The sequence below is a fragment of the Equus caballus genome, chromosome 18 (genome assembly GCF_041296265.1).
Source record: "Equus caballus isolate H_3958 breed thoroughbred chromosome 18, TB-T2T, whole genome shotgun sequence".
Taxonomy (NCBI): Eukaryota; Metazoa; Chordata; class Mammalia; order Perissodactyla; family Equidae; genus Equus; species Equus caballus.
In genome coordinates this window covers 61281508-61298900 of record NC_091701.1, presented here as the reverse complement: position 1 = coordinate 61298900, position 17393 = coordinate 61281508, and the positions used below count along the sequence as shown (strand labels likewise).

General features: G+C 34.2%; 1 protein-coding gene across 6 annotated transcripts in view; it reads left to right on the top strand.

The window, feature by feature from the left end:
- NCKAP1 (NCK associated protein 1) overlaps window positions 1-16930 on the top strand; it is a 94573-nt gene extending 77643 nt beyond the window's left edge. For 4 of the 6 annotated variants that reach the window (XM_070241395.1, XM_023622159.2, XM_070241394.1 and 1 more), the window contains 8 exons: window positions 1838-1931; window positions 7039-7121; window positions 7565-7645; window positions 11113-11206; window positions 12999-13115; window positions 13719-13828; window positions 14937-15026; window positions 16006-16930. In XM_070241395.1, the coding sequence (XP_070097496.1) occupies window positions 1838-1931; window positions 7039-7121; window positions 7565-7645; window positions 11113-11206; window positions 12999-13115; window positions 13719-13828; window positions 14937-15026; window positions 16006-16122 (786 nt within the window). In that variant the 3' untranslated portion in view covers window positions 16123-16930. Of the gene's footprint in view, window positions 1-1837; window positions 1932-7038; window positions 7122-7564; window positions 7646-11112; window positions 11207-12998; window positions 13116-13718; window positions 13829-14831; window positions 15027-16005 lie in introns of all 6 variants that reach the window. The other 2 variants (XR_011428309.1, XR_011428310.1) reach the window with 1 other exon arrangement.
- The last annotated feature ends 463 nt before the right edge of the window (window positions 16931-17393 follow it).

Here is a 17393-nt window from a genome sequence, read left to right as displayed (position 1 = left end):
CTCAGTTGTAAAATTAGAATATCACCTCCCTCATTTGAATCAGATTAATGGGATTACTTGTAAATTGCCTAATGTAGAATCTTAAAAATGATTGTAGTATCCTTACTATTAAATATATACTATAATTTATCAGTGGTGGTCTAGTGATTAAGATTTGGCGCTCTCAGTGCTGTGGCCTGGGTTCGTTTCTCAGTTAGAGAATCACACAACCCCTTTGTCGGTCGTCATACTGTAGTGGCTGCATGTTTCTGTGATGCTGAAAGCTATGCCACTGGTATTTTAAATACCAACATGGTCACACATAGTGGACAAGTTTTAGCGGAGCTTCCACGTAAGACAGACTAGGAAGAAGGACCTGGCCACCCACTTGAGAAAAACTGGCCATGAAAACCCTATGAGTAGCAGCGCAGCATTGTCTGATATAGTGCCTGAAGGTGAGAGGATGACGCAGAAAGACCAGGCAGGGTTCTGCTCTGCTGTGCACAGGGTTGCTAGGAGTTGGAATCAATTCAACTGTGCTAACAATAATTTATTTGTTCTAAAACACACTGATCCTATATTAATATTTCTGAAATTGCATGTGTCTTATCATCACATATCAGAAAAACATTGTGTCACTTTAATTGGTAGAGGTTTTTTTCTTAATGGTACCTAAGATAATGGTGCATTTAAAATTCAGTGATGTCTTTGATGCACTGATGTGATATTATGTTTAAGGTGCATGGGTACTGTCAAAGTTGGACATATAGTTTGAGTGTGTATTGATTGAATCAAGTTCTAGGATGGGATGAGTATCGAATTGGCCCCAAAGAGAGCAGGCAGTCTAATCAGTGACTGTAGAAGTTGAGTAAAACATAAAAATGGGAGTTGAACAGCTGATTGGGAGCATAAAGAGAAATGATCTGAAATGATATCAAGTAATCTAAACAAAGTTCATCCTGGTACAGGAAAAATTATTTTTATAGATTTTCTGTGTAGTGTTTTGCATGCTCCCCTTAATCATTTGTCATCAGCCTTTTTGGCTTGTAACAAAACTGCTGTGGCACTTGAACAATATGCTTGCTATATCTTTGCACCCAGACCCACTGAATTGAAAAATCCAGGCTTTCCAAATACATATATCCATTATCTCTGCCAGAATCAAGTTAATTCTGTTCATTTTAGTTATAATTTTTAAGCAAAATTACTTTTCCAGTGCTCCTTTTAAGAAAAACTTCTTTAATGAGTTATACTTTTCTTTGAGTACCTGTCCTTCACTCCCTTCCCTTATGTATATTCTTTCTTTCTCTTCCCTTTTCTCAATGGTCCCTGAAAGAGAAAGTAGATAGTGGACACTTCCATTTTATAATTTGTGCTGGGAGACATTGCCCTATTATAATCTCCATGACGTGGTCCCATACCCCGACATGTTATCCTCCCTCTGATTGCATATGTCCCGTGATGAACTCTAGGCTGTCTTTGACCAACTTTAACTTTAGCAAGTTCTTTTTGTTTTGGTTGGAATTTATTGCTCTCTATGTCCACTTCAGTGTCTGCTTTTTATTATTGAGGCTGTTCTGTATCTAAGCATAAGATAATCCTTTATCCTACTGCTTATCTTTATTGCTTTTTCCTGAACTCCTCCCTTCTTGAATTTGAAAACTGAAGGAAAACAATCCTACGTAAATAATTTTAAGATTCTTTTATTAAAACAGCAACAAAAATACATAGCGTAGAGTATCTGGGTTTCATAAATTGTGTTTCCTACTTGTCAGATTGTAATTTCCAAGCATGCTCTTATATAGTTAACACAAGGAGGTCTATGCCTGACCTAGGATTTTTCTTTTTTCTTTTTTAGAAACTTGTGGTGGAGAATGTTGATGTACTGACACAAATGAGGACCAGCTTTGACAAACCAGACCAGATGGCCGCGCTCTTTAAAAGATTATCATGTGGGTAACTCATGATACTTTTTTATAAGCATTAAAAAGACCTTGACACTCAGTGTTCAGCTTGTGCTCAAAATCTGTAAACATAAATGTAAGTAGTAAATTATGAAAAGTACTCTTTAGCTTATGAAGAAAACTAGAAAATTTTTGCAGTCAAGCCATTTTTATGTGCTTCACAATTTTTTTTTGCCCTACTCTTAGTATGATGTGTTGAATGTTATCAGTTAGTTCATGAACCTATTAAGTTTAATACAGTAAATCTATATTAATTTAGACTAAAGGAAAATTAACTTTTATGTGTGTAACTTTCTAAAAATCAACTTTATTGAAGTACAATTTACATACAACAAAATGCTCACTTAAATTTAAGTGAACAGTGTGATGGATTTTGACAAATGTATATATCCACATAACCATTACTTCTTGTTTATTTAAAAGCCTTCCCAACATTAAAAATTAGTGAAATCCCGGGGCCTGCCCTGTGGCCGAGTGGTTAAGTTCTCTCGCTCTGCTTCGGCAGCCCAGGGTTTCTCCGGTTCGAATCCTGGGCCATGGACATGGCACTGCTCATCAGGCCACGCTGAGGCGGCATCCCACATGGCACAACTGGAAGGACCCACAACTAAAAATACACAACTATGTACCGGGGGGCTTTGGGGAGAAAAAGGAAAAATAAAATCTTAAAAGAAAAAAAAATTAGTGAAATCCCAAATAAAATAGTCTTTGTATTTGAGACAACCAGAGGAAGAGTTTATCTTCCCAAATAAAAAATAGTCCTGAGCAAGATTAAAGCCATGCATGTATTTTACATTCTTCCCCTTTGATATTTTTCTTTTAAATGTTTTGCAGCTATAACATGTTTTATAAAACTATAAAATGATTTAGAGGATCAATTTATTAGGCTGTCTTGTCCTACTTAAAAAAAATACAAACTTAATAAAAATGAATATAAATTAAATTACACAACAGGTTGCCTTGAACAAATCAGTGATTGCCAGAACTATAAAGGGAAAGCAACGGGGGAGTTCTTTAGGGGTAGTGAAACTGTTTATAGTGGTGATGGTGGTAACACAAATCTACACATGTTAAAATCTTTTGCTAGAGCTATACACCAAAGGGAGAAAAAAGGTTTACTGTATGGTACTTTAAAATACGAAATTAAAAAAATGGGAAAGACAAGACTGACTTAGTAGCTTTATAGGGAGGAGGAGTGTAAATAAATACTTCGTAGAACATTATTTTTTAAATCTCTACCGGATTTTTTTTGTTCATTGTTTTACTGTATACTTATATTTTCCAGTCTTTTTCTCTTTATTCTTATTGTTTTTGTTTTTTTTCATGTTTCTCTTATTTTTTAATACTTATTTCACCACCCAACTAACCTTAACCCTATTTAACGTCCTACTAATAAACAATGTTTTCACTGTATTATCTGGTTAGAGGCTACTAATCCACTGCAATTTTCAATGCCTTTTTACTGTTACTTTAACTCACCTGTTTGTGGAATTGAAACAAAATGGAATTTGTTAAAATTCCAAGCAGAACTTTCAAGTTTTCAAACTAAAATCCATAATCCTTTATCTAGATTCTGTTTGCTTGAATTTTTTTTGTTTTTTTTTGAGGAAGATTAGCCCTGAGCTAACATCTGCTGCCAATCCTCCTCTTTTTGCTGAGGAAGACTGGCCCTGAGTTAACATCCATGCCCATCTTCCTCTGTTTTATATGTGGGATGCATGCCACAGCATGGCTTGATAAGTGACGTGTAGGCACCCGAGATCCAAACTATCGAACCCTGGGCCACTGAAGCAGAGTGCAAGAACTTAACTGCTATGCCACTGGGCCAGCCGCAACCGTTTACTTGAATTTTGTGTGTAGTAGTGGTGATTCATGACTTGTAGAATTGACCAAAATCAAAAGCTAAATTGTTGAGTCTTAATGTGCCATATATATCGAATTTGTCTTAAAATAGAATTTATTAGATCTTTTTTGTGATTTGGAAAAAGAAAAGATCTGCTTGAGAGTGGCTCATTTAGGGGAATAGAGAAAGATACTCTTCCAGTCGACCTGTTTTTCAAAATACTCTCTTTAGTCTCTGATCTCTGCCTTTGTGCTTCCTTCACCCCTTATCCAGAAGTTGATGTACTTTTATAGCAGTTTGATCTTCATAGTCAACAAGCACATTCTTTTAAATACTCTTAAAAAGAAAAAGCGATATAATTTATCAAAAGTAGCTCTGGATTGGGGAGCAATCTGGAATTATCAGTTTTAGGACTTTCTCACTGTGTGACTTGAGCAAATTTAATACTGTCCCTACTCCTTACTTTCTAGTCTTTGACACTACGTTTCTTGGGGCTAGGTTCATCACTTTACTGGCTCTCTTATTCCAGACCTTTATTTTCTGGTTTTCATGTACAAATTCTTACTTTTTAAAACTTGCTCCACTCACTTTTGCCCTGACTTCACCACCATCTACAAACCTTCTGTTGCCTCCAGAGACCTTCACTTTAGCACTGCTTGGATGTTATTATCCCGAAACGGCTGTACTAGTAAGATCTTGAATCTGGAGCTTCACTCTCAGACCACAGTTGTGTCTTCCAGCTCTCCTACTCCTTCACTCCTGTTAAACTTTGTTCTGGCTCATTGAAACTTTGATGTCTCTCCAGTTTTCTAATCAGCCTCTTCCTGGCTTTACTTACTTACTTATTTTATTCTGGACTATAAAATGTGATTACTGATTTTAATTGCATTCTCCTTTGTGCTGTCATACCCTTGACTTTTTGTTACATTGAACATCCTAAGCAATTTCCCTGATCCTAGAAAAGTCTCCTGCTCCCTGGAAGCCTGGTCTGCTTGTGAAGTAACACTTCTTAAGTCTATTCTTAAACCTGCCACTTACTCATCCTACCACTCTTCATATTGCTAAACTTTTTGACTCAATTGTATTCGCTGTTTCATCTTCCCTAAGTACAGTGTAGTATGGCTACTTTCTTGACGCTTTTCTGAACAGGTCATTAGTGACTACTCATTTGCAAAATCTGCCCCTCTTTCCGCATTCTTATTCTACTTGCTCAGTAGTGTTTATCTCTTTTATTCTCCTTTTTATTGAAACTTTATTCTCTTCATTTGCCAGTACTTTTATCTCTACCTTTTTTAGTCATTGTTCTACAATCCTATTGGGAAAATTTATCCAGTCTTATTTATCACTGTGTCTTAAATTTTCATCCCCAGCCTTGACTCTCTCTATTGAGCTCCAGATGTTTAATACCAAGTGCTAGTTTGACCAGAGCTGCTCAAAGTGTGGTCCAGGGACCAGAAGCAACAAGCAACGGCACCACTTAGGAGCTTGTTAAGGATGTAAATTGTTGGGTCCCCAGACCTACTAAATCAGATTGCTGGGGCCTAGCAGGTGACTCTTGATTTGCACTAAAGTTTAAGAAACATGGTTAGACATCTTCAGCTATATGACTCATAGATACTTCACAGCGTCTCTGGAATGGGAAGGATCTTCCCCTCATGGGAGGTGCAAGTGGGTGGGGGAGAAAAAGCCTGATAGTCTTTGGTAATTGACCATTTCATTACGCCCCTTGCCATCCACCCAGTGACTCACACAAGAAAACCTGGATATCCTTCCTGATACTTCCTCTTATCACAATCCACATCCAATAGCTGTATCTTGCAGATTAGAGTGCTAGTTGGTGGGTCACATTTGGCCCAAAGACATACTTTGTTTCTCCCTATGGTGCATTAAATTAAAAGAGAAAAAATTTGGTCGTTATTTTTTAAATGGGAAATTTCACATAAAAATCCAAACTTCTGGCTTCCCCCTCATTTCTCAAATAATCATCTTATTGAACATCTGATCTTCTGGGTCTCAGGTACTCTGCTGAGTGCTAGAGATAGATAAAAAGATTAATAAGACTGGTTCCTGCTCATGTGGAATTTATAACATAGTTGTGCCTAACATCATTTTGTTAACACTGCTATTTTAATTCTCATCACATTTTGGCTTATACTATGCCTGTTTTTTTGTTTTAATAAAAGACACTTATGGTAAAGGTTTAAACAAACCGTACAGGAGGTAGAAAGTCAAATCAAAATAATTCTCTCCATTTCTACTCCTCAGAGCTAACTACAGTTAAGAGTTTTCTATGCATCTTTCTGTCAATTTGTCATCTATATGCAAATTATATGTATGTACATACAATTATATGTATGTATATATAAATGTATGTATACACATATATGTGTGTATATATATATCTTTTTCTCTCATGTAAATGGGATCTTATTTTCTTAGTTTTCTTGACAGTCCATTTAGACTGTTACTGAAGGTCTAGATTATTATTCTGTTTATATTTGTATTATATATTTGTATTTTTTGTATTTTTATATTTGTATTTATATATTTGTATATTTGTATTATTACATAGTACAGTGCCTTGTATATGGAGCGTAATTCAATAAATGTTTGTTGGCTTTTTAAAATATGAAAGTATTGATCCTTCTAATCCTAATTGCCTTTGATTTTGTTAGCCAAGTTTTCTAATATTAAATATATAGTAATAATTTTCAGAAAAATGCTCTCTAACCACAATGAAGTGATCAAATCCATTCATAGTCTTCAGCTGCCTAGTCTTGCAAAACTGCTTGTGATCTCAAAGGTCATTTTTTGTTTCTGGATCTCCACAGCTCAGTAACTTAAGAATTTAGCATCTCCAATTTAGAATGGACGTTCTGGGTCCATTTGAAGATTTAACTCATATCCACTCTGATCATTTTCTTCCTTTTTCTCCCCTTGTCTCTCACCTTCTTCCTACCTCTACCATTTCTGAGACAGGATTATACCGGTGGCTACTTACGATTGTTTCAAGATTCTGCTAAACCATCTAAACTATTTTAAAGTGTACTTCATTTGAAGTAAACTATAATTTTCTTAATTTTAATATCAGCTTTCAGTACTTTTGCCTCTTTAGTCATTTGTTGTAATCAAATTGCTATTAATTGTGCCTTTTATCATGGGAGTTTTATGACTAAGTGTTTTCTCCAAGGTTAAGAAAGACTCTAGTTCACACTCTTTTCTTCTCTTCTCCTCCCCTTGCTTTAAATTTAGCTGTTGACAGTGTCTTGAAGAGGATGACAATAATTGGTGTAATTTTATCCTTCCGATCATTGGCACAAGAAGCACTTAGAGACGTAAGAAACCATTATAAGTACATATATTTTATCTAAATAATCCCTTTCCATTTCCCAGAAATTAAAAGTTACTCTAAATTTTGCCTGGCAGTAACATAATTAAAATTCAAATTTTCATACTTTTATAAACTAAAGTATATAGAAGTTATAGTTATTTAAACTCATTTTGTTTTATATTGAAATGCACAGGGTATAACTTTCCTGGATATTGTCCTACTTTTTCAACTTTTCTCTTTATGAAAATACTTTCCATTTTGACTATACTCGGTTTGGTATCGAATACATTCCATTTCTATGTATCTTAGTCCTTTAGAAAATCACATGAAAATAGATAAAGTAAAGTAACTTTTATGAAAACCAAAATTAATCAAATGGTAATATTTCGTAAATCTAGAGGTTGCCATTTAAAAATAATTCTGCATTCTTATTTGTTGTCCTGTCAGGTCTTGTCCTATCACATTCCTTTTCTTGTAAGTTCAATTGAAGATTTCAAGGATCACATTCCAAGGGAAACTGATATGAAGGTAAAAAAAACTTCTATTTGGATTTTACGGTTTCTAAAAGTAAGATTTAATAAATCCTGTACTAGGGTAAAGTTTCTACTTTAGAGTGATCACTTAGCATGCTTGCCATTGAAAATGCATCTTTGGGAGCTCAGCACCAAAATATTATGTAGACGTTTTGAAAGTCAGTCTTCCTTGATCACCTGTAGCAATGTAAAATGAGTTGATGTTGATCTTTTTTTTCCTTAAACTGATAGCTGTTTATAAATGGTCATAAGCAGAGTGAGAAAGATAAGTCAGTGAAGTGAGAGTTGTTTTATTTTAAATAAAGCTCAATTCAATCAGTTTTTAAAAATTGATGTTAAAAAGTCACTACAGGGGGCTGGGCCCGTGGCCTAGTGGTTAAGCTCAGTGTGCTGCTCTTTAGTGGCCTGGGTTCAGATCCCCGGCACAGACCTACACTGCTTGTTGGTGGCCGTGCTGTGGTGGCAACGCACATATGAAACAGACAAAGACTGGCACAGATGTTAGCTCAGGGTGAATCTTCCTCAGGAAAAAAAAAGTCATAGAAGGATGTTAATTGTGGGCTATAATTTTTAAATTTTTTAATATCCTGTTTTTAATTAATAAATGTAAGATAGAAAGTTGGTAGTCTTATGTGAGTCCATAGTTTTTGTTTGTTTTGAAAATTTATTGATCATGAAATCCCACCACTGATCTAATCCCAGCAATGATTTACCAGTGGTTACACCTCTAGTAAGTGACATATCAGGGCTCATATCTATGTTTTCTAAGCTTTCATGTTTCTTGGAAAGATTATTTTCTGTTTTGCATATTTTGGAAAGCACTGACTGGAAAAAGTTATGTCTAAACTCTTTTGTATGACACTGAAGTCTCTCCTCAGATTGATGCCACTCTAACTTTTTGAGGCTTATTTTCCATCGCTTGTTCCATCCTTCTCCTGCTCTCTTCCTTTTCTTACTCTACTCCTGTCTTCATATGTACCCTGTGAGCATTCCTACATCTATCTGTTTTGTCCTCTAATTTATTCTGTCTGAAAATCCCACCCTTCTCTGTTTCTCTCTTTTGAAATCATACTTGTCTTTTAAGGCCTGATTCAGTTGCCATCTTCTAAGAAAGATGTCTTGATCCCCAAGTGATAAAGAATTTCTTTTTTCTTTGTCTTGTCAGAGAACTCTTTGTTTAACCATTGTAGAATTAAGCACATTCTGCCTTGTATTATAGTTTAATTTTTCCACTTAAATTTCTACTAGTTTGTAAATATGTTGAAGACCAAGACCTTTTTTGCTTTATTTTTGTTTCTCCCACAGTGCTTTGCATAGAATAAACATTTGAGATCAAAGATTGTCCTATGATTGAAAACTGTGTGAATAGCACAAAATTATTTCTTAAGGGAAACACTGTAGGAAAAAGAAGTTAAGAAAATATTAAAGACAAATCCGTCCCTGAAAAGATACTAGTGTGCAGATTCTGAGAATACTAATTAATATTCTAGCAAAAATTCAATTCTCTTAGCACCTGATAATTGTATTTAGTTCCGGCAAACTTTCTACAGAACTTATTATTTTTTAAAAAGCCAAACATAATTTTTAATAGTTTTATTGAGATATAATTCACCTACCATAAAATTTACTTATTTAAAGTATACAATTCAGTGGATCTTAGTATAGTCACACAGTTATATAACTGTCACCGCAATTTTAGAACATTTTCATCACCCCAGAAAGCAACCTTGTACCCATTAGCAATTATTATTTCTTCCCAGTCCCCAGCCCTAGGAAACCACTAGCTACTTTCTATCTTTATAGGTTTGCCTATTCTTGACACTTCATATGAATTATACAATATGTAGTCTTCTGACACTGGCTTCTTTCACTGAGCCCAGTGTTTGTAGGTTTATTTGTGTTGTAGCAAGTATCAGTACTTCATTTTTTTATTGCTGAATAATGTTCCCTTGTATGCTATATACCACATTTTATTTATCCGTTCATCAGTTGATGGACATTTAGGTTGTTTGCACTTTTTGGCTCTTACAAGTACTACTACTGTGAGTATCCATGTACAAGTTTTTGTGTGGACATATGCTTTCGTTTCTCTTGGGTATATCGCGGGAGTGGAATTGCTGTGTCACATGGAAACTTGATGTTTAGCCTTTTGAGAAACTGCCAAATTGTTTTCAAAGTGGCTATGTCATTTTGCATTCCCACCAGCAGTGTGTTTCCATTTCTCTACATCCTCATCAATAGTTGTTGTTATCTCTCTTCTTAATTATAGCCACTCTAGTGTGTGTGTAATGGCATCTCATTGTTTTGTTTTGCATTTTCTTGATGACAAATTATGTTGAACATCTGTTCACGTGTTCTTAATTGGCTATTTGTATATCTTCTTTGGAGAAATGTTCACATCCTTTGCTCATTTTTCAGTTGACTTGTTTGTCTTTTTAATTTTGAGATGTAAGAGTTCTTTATATATTCTAGATACAAGTGCATTAACAGATACATGATTTGCAAATCTTTTCTCTCATTCTGTGGGTTGTATTTTCATTTTCTTCATAGTGTCCTCTGAAGCACAAAAGTTTTAATTTTGATAAAATCCAATTTATCTGTTTTTTCTTCTGCCTCTGCTTTTGGTGCCATTTCTAAGAAATCATTGCCTAACCCAAAGTCATAAAGACTTATGCCTGTATTTTCTTCTAAGAATTTTATAGTTTTAGCTCTTATGTTTAGGTCTCTGATCCATTTTGAGTAAATTTTTGTGTGTGGAGTGAGTAATACATCACAAATTATCTAAAACTTAATCCATGGCATTCCATTTAAGATACACAGTTTTACTTCATATTTTATCCTGAGTTTTTTGTTTGTGTAATATGAGAAGTAACCAATTATGTAGGTGATTTTTAAATGAGGTTTGAGCAGTCAGAATATCTTAAATACTTGAAATCCATATGTGTATCCAAAAAAAATTACTTTGTTAAGAATTCCTTTATCAGATTTTAAATCAGTACCCCTTAGAAAGTCTATTATAGTAAGTTATTTACCATATTTATAGATACATGATTAGGCATTGAACCACTATAATTTTTCTTTAAACAAGTATGGACATAAACATAAGTTCAGTAATTTTGATTGAGTTTTATTCATCTCTTTTGGCTTGATATTTTATATCCATGCTTCCAAGAAAAAATAATCACTCTAGAATGATTCTGTTCGAATTTGCCACACAATAGTAGACAAATTTTGTTTGGCCTAACGGTAGGAAGTTACAAGCAGCAGCACGTCGCAGAGTACTAGATCAGCTCTTCAGTGTAGGTCGGTGGTGCTGTAGTTCCTGCTTCAGCCGCTTCCGAAATTCTGTAGTGTTCTTGTAGGCAGATTCTAATTTAAATGGTATATCTTTTCTTACTAAAGTGAGATTTCTCAGAAATTTGTTAGAATAATTCTTAATCTGTAATTCTTATTTTTTATCAGGTTGCAATGAATGTGTATGAGTTGTCCTCAGCTGCTGGGTTACCTTGTGAGATTGATCCTGCCTTGGTGGTAGCTCTCTCCTCACAAAAATCAGGTGACACGCGCTAGTAAATACGGAGTAGTGTTAGTAGTTAAAATTACCAGGGCAGTGTTTATAGGTGTGATACTTATCTGTTTACTTAAATGCCTGCTTTATAGCAAACCTTTTTTTTTTTGGTAGCTGGTATGTATCAATGCAGAAAAGACAAAGATCCCTGTTTTCTGGAGCTAATGTTGTAGCATAGTCATCACACAAATTAGATATTTAAGCCGTGAGACTGGATGAGATTATTAAGGCTATTTAGTGTAGATGCAGAAGTGAGGATGTTCGGGGTCTGGGCCCTGGGACACTGTCAACGTTAAGACTCAGGGAGAAGAGGAGGAACTGCCAAAAAAAGAAAGTGAGAAGAAAGGACCCGTGAAGGAGAAGAAAAACAAGGAAAGAGCACCTTCTAGGAGAGCAGGAAGGGAATGATCAGCTATGTAGAATTAAAGGGTGCTGCTAACAAGAGCAGTGTCAGTGGAGTTTTAGGGGCAAAAGGCTGATTAGAGAGGGCCTAAGAGAGAATACGAGAAGAGGAATTTGAGACAATAAGTATAAAACAACTCTCTCAAAGAGTTTTACTGTAAAGGAGAGCAAAGAAATAAAGTTATAGCAGCTGGAGGCAGGAGTGAAATCTAGGGAAGGATTTTTTTCAGATGGGGAAGTAACAGCATTTGTATGCTGATGGAGATGGCCCAGGAGATGGCAAAATTGATATCTAGAGAAGTGTCCTGTTTTAATTGGACTAGAGCTGCTTGTCATGGAGGGTCTGTGCGTTATTATATAACAGTAAACATTTAAAAGGTTTTAAGGCCAGCCCTTTGAAATGTACCCAGAATGCTCTAGATGTTTCTAGATTTGTTTACAAAGTAAACAACATTTCATCTGTTTCTGGTGCTAAATTATCCTCTCCTACCCTCTTGCATGTAGCCTGGTGTTTGACTGGGTTCATCAGTTCTTTTTTTATTTAACAGTGCTTTGTTTTGGTCATTCATACAGTGTGTTAATTATAGTCATATGGATAATTAGTACTAATACTTAATTTGCTACAGCTGTATTTTTCATAATCAACCAAATTTTTAAAAGATACTCTGGCTCTTATGTTTAATTCTTAGTTACATGTGGTGGTAAATAGTAGGGTAACTGGAGGTTCCCAGATACCAAATCAGTCAAGTGCCTAGAAAACCGACAATTTTAGTACATATTACAGTGAATCTTTTAGAAGAGGTTCTCTCTTAAAAGCCTTAGGGCAATGCTAATTATTTTCACTTACGACTGGTTCTTTCTGTCTTCTAAAATGAAGAGGGTGGAAATACAGTCCACTTCCCCCATTTATATCTTTTAAATAGTAAATTTCTAATCACATTCATATCTATTGTAGAAAAAAAATTTAAGCATTTTTTTATGATTTTGCAGAGTAATTTTGAGATAAATCTTCTAAAGTAGTAAATAGAATTTTCTTGTAAAATAATTTATCATCAGTTTTCAATTAGGAAATTTTAGGATTCTAGTTATCCTAATCATATTTTTTGTCCTATAATCTTAAAATTAAAAAAAGGAAAATTTTCCTTATTATTTCATAGAGGTCCTTGAACTATGCCTAAGTAGTTGATAATAGCCAATAATAATGTATATTATTTCTGTTTATTCTGTATTTCTTATAAGAGAATTGTCATCAGTTCTGTAGAGGCTCAGTAAAATACTTGATATAAAAATTAAAATTTGCTTTTTCTGGTTTAGATTATGAACTCTTAACCAATCTTGAAGAAATACCTTGGTTTTATTTTTAATTTTTCTCCCTTAGAAAACATAAGTCCAGAAGAAGAGTATAAAATTGCCTGCCTCCTCATGGTCTTTGTGGCAGTTTCTTTGCCAACACTGGCCAGTAATGTGATGTCTCAATATAGCCCTGCTATAGAAGGTAATCGTGGTTTAAAATTGTTTTGGCAATGGAAAAGTCATGAGTTTTGATATAGTAGACACTTTTCAAGTAATTGATGTTCTTTTATAATAAAATGGGTTAAGTTCTGCCACTTACTAGCTGTATAAACTTGAAAGGTTGATTTTTCTTTTTCCGGGCGCTAGTTTCCTGATATGTGAAATGTGTATGTGTGAGCCTATGGGTGCCTGAACTTGTGTGTGGCAGGGGATGGTAAGGGAATATCCAACTCTTGGGATTATTTTAAGGACTGAATGAGAAAATGTTTGGAAAGTAGCTAAGTACTTTTTTTTACGTTCCCAAGGCAATGTAAAACTGATGTATGGTTTCTTCTAAGGGTTTTTGAAAATTTACCTATCTAATACAGGCATAATCATTTGGTGCTCTTTTGGCTACCCTTTTTTTTAAAAGCACTAGTCCTCCTGAAAGTGAAAGGAAAGCAAGGCAAGCAGGTCATGCCCTCACTCTGTTTTAATCATGCTACTGTCTATGCAGATTGTGAAGTGGTTAAAGATTTGCCTTCTGTGTATTATTTGACATTTTGGGGTCACACAGAAACCGCAAACTCTGCTTGCACTTTCTCAGGGCACTGCAACAACATACATTGCTTGGCCAAAGCCATCAACCAGATTGCTGCCGCTTTGTTTACAATCCACAAAGGAAGCATTGAAGACCGTCTTAAAGAATTTCTGGCGGTACGTATAATCGAAGAGCAAAACTCATGACATTTTATAAAGAAAATTAAAAATCATAACTATGAGATGTACAGAGTAAATTCTCTTAATTTATTTTTTCTGGAAGGAGAAACAGGTGAAGGCAGGGCATTAAAATCAAGGAGCAGTTAGCGTAGCATTTTTTCCAACTTAGAAATCTCTTGTTTCTAGAGCTCTGCAATGTGGCTTTTTTGCTAAGCTAATGTTTGGACTGCCTTAGAGTTTTGCCTAGGATTTGAAAAAGGAAAAAACATAACAAAGGGAAATTGAAGCAGAGAGAGAGTGCTCCCTCCAAAAGGATGTATTTTACTTATTTCCATTTATTTGGAGAAAGACTGTTAATGATGACAAGCTCAAAATAAGAATACTAATCACTACCAGAAGAGGGTGGTCGTGCTGACTAGCTTCATGAAGCACGGCTCTTGGTTTCTGTGTAAGCAGTGTTCTTCTTTTCCTTTATCAGTGTGCCTTTTCCATAGTTTACTTAAAGGAAAGATGAACACTAGAATATTTGCTGCTTTTTAAGTTAGAAATCCTGTTAGCTTTTTAAAAAATTTTTGTTTTAATTTTTAAAGCAAATATAGTACGGACTTGAAGAGAAAATAACCTCTATTTCAAAGAAAACAGTATTAAGATTTAAAATTTTTCTTTCCATTTCCTTTATTTCCTTCATTCAAGACTTAATGTCCTAATCTCACAGTGTTTCCATTAATTCAAACTCAATGTGAAATTTTCTTCTTATTTGAGTACTAAGAAATATAGTTAATACAGATATTGGAAAGAGAAAAAATCATTTAAATTGTTTTTTTAAAAAAAGACTTATTCTGAAAAAAAAAAAACCAGTTTTGAAGACCAACAGGAACATTTGATTACATTTATTATCTTTGTGTCTACTCATACTTTAATAACTCTAAATTATTGCTTGAATATAAGGACTCTAAGCTCGTCTTATTTGTTATTTAATTGCTCATTATCTTATATATAGCTGCTGAATGATTGCAATGTGTTGCAAGTTGAAGCGTAATGAAAATAAACTACTGGTGAACATTGCATTAAAAAAATTTATTTAAAATGTATGTATACTTTTAAGCTTGCATCCTCCAGTCTACTGAAAATTGGCCAGGAGACAGACAAAACAACAACAAGAAATAGAGAATCTGTTTATTTACTGCTAGATATGGTAAGTTTCATCTTAATTTTTATTAACAAGAAAAAAGTTCCAGTCATTCTTAGTAGTCTTTTCTTGGCATTTTAGTGATTAAATAACAAGAGCTGAAGTATTTTTTTGATCCCTTGTGTTCACTCTACCCAAGCCACCCACTTTCTAAAAATTACTGAGAAGACTGACATTACTTGTATTTTACCATATGATAATCATATCAGAAAATAACAAAATAAAAGATTAGAATTACCTATAGGGTATTCTTTTGTGGATGGTTTTTTACCCTGTTGAGAAACACTTGGGCCTTATACTTTTCTAGTGTATCAATTTTAACTCTTCCAGTTTTACGAGTTTTCTGTTTTCTGACTCCGTTCTGCCCATGTAATATAATTTCCTACAAGTCTTTATACCTAGTCAGTTCCTTCTCTTCACTGTCCATAGACCAGCCATACTTGTTTCTACCGTGTGACTCTCCCTCACTTAGAATAATTTCCTTTACCTGTGGAGATCCATGTCTATCCTAATGATTCAGCATGCTCCGTACCTCAAGTCTTTTTTCCAGATGACTTTCCTGATTACTCTGGCCTACATTAACATTTCTTCCCTTTTGAACTCCTCTAGTATTTATAGCTTTCTACTTAATTATAGTTGGTCTTATGTTTGATTTGACTTTCTAACTTAGTCTTGAGTGCCTGGTTAGACTTGATGATACGGACCACATTTTAAATATGTTTGTATTCTATGTCTAGTATGTTGTTGAGGGCAATGAAAGCGCTCAGTATGTTCCTGTTGATTAATTGATTTAATTGAAAAGTAGTACTGTAAACATTTTGATAGCATACACTCTGGCACATTTACATTTCAGGTTTTAAAGTAAAAGGAAAACAATTTGTGTCTGTTTCCAATAAGAGTAACATAAAATTATGGTTTACCAGTTGTCAGTATATCTTCCTATAATAAGTAACTTGAATTCTGATGCATTTTTGGAATTTTTCAGATTGTGCAGGAATCCCCATTCCTGACAATGGATCTTTTGGAATCTTGTTTTCCTTATGTCTTGCTGAGAAATGCATACCATGCTGTCTACAAGCAAAGTGTTACATCTTCTGCTTAAAATATCTACTTATTGAAGACAAGCACGCATTTTTGTTGCCTCAGTTTTTCCTGTAAACTGTGGAACTATTTTACCTTAAGGCCTGAAAAACAGTTTTGTGGATTATAAATTTCTTTCATATGGTTGTATTTTCTGATCATTGGTTTCTTAATACAGTTGTACTACAGTATACTTGGTTGATTTACGTTGCACATTCACTGAGTTCACTGAAATTATTCCTATAATTTTGGGATATCATTTGTTTGAAAAACATACATTATCTCTATGTTTTTGATATTTGATAATGAAAAAAAAACTTTGCTTGTTTATTTCTGAAAAAGAATTGTATTTAGTGATTATTTTAGATAGTGATATTATAGCATTCATCTGTGTGTAAATTATTTCATATAGGGAAGAGTTCTGATCTGTACCTATGGTTCTTATTGAAAACAAAACTGGATGTGCATTTCTGTGATGTTATGAATACATTTCTACTTTATTTTGAAACATTTGCCAAACTAAATACTAAAACACTGTATAACATTAAAAATGTTGAAGGACTGCTTAGCGTTAGAAGCAGACTATGTCCTGAAATTCTAAAACAGCAGCATATGTTGTTGCTTGTATAAAGCCTAGTGGTAATTTTTAGACTAACTTCCATGGTGCCCTGTTGGCATTAGCACTACCATTGTACCCTGCTGTATAATAAACAATCTTAGACATTTATCAGCTGTTGATACAAATGTTAGTCCCTAACCACTTTTTATATGTTTTAAATTTTTGAAATTCAAGTGTACCTGCCATAACATAAAATAAACACTAGACTGTATCACTTTTTGAATGATTTCTTTAATTTGGGATCTTCAGAAATTTATTCAATCTATGAAAACTTTCATTTAAACTTAGTTTAAAATAAACTTTAGCTTAGTTTAGGAATGTCCCAGTATAGCATTCGATACCAGGTCATCTATTACAAGAGTTGCTTAAAAGTTTTGAAAAACACTGCAGTGGAAAAAATATTAAAATTAGAAAATAAAATTATATAACTTTTTTAATAAAAATTATGAACTAAAAGGAAACTTTTGTGCCATCAGCTTGCTAATTGTATCTGTGATCAAATAAATACTTGAAAGAATGGGAAAAAATTGACTAATTGTGGAACTAGTGAAAATGTTCTTAAGAATTATTACATCAGTCAATAATTAATGGAAAAGATATAAAGGGCCTGTTGCTTGGTGGTTGGCACGGAGGGTGGAGCAGCTCATTTAGTTTGAAAACTAACCAGATGTTTT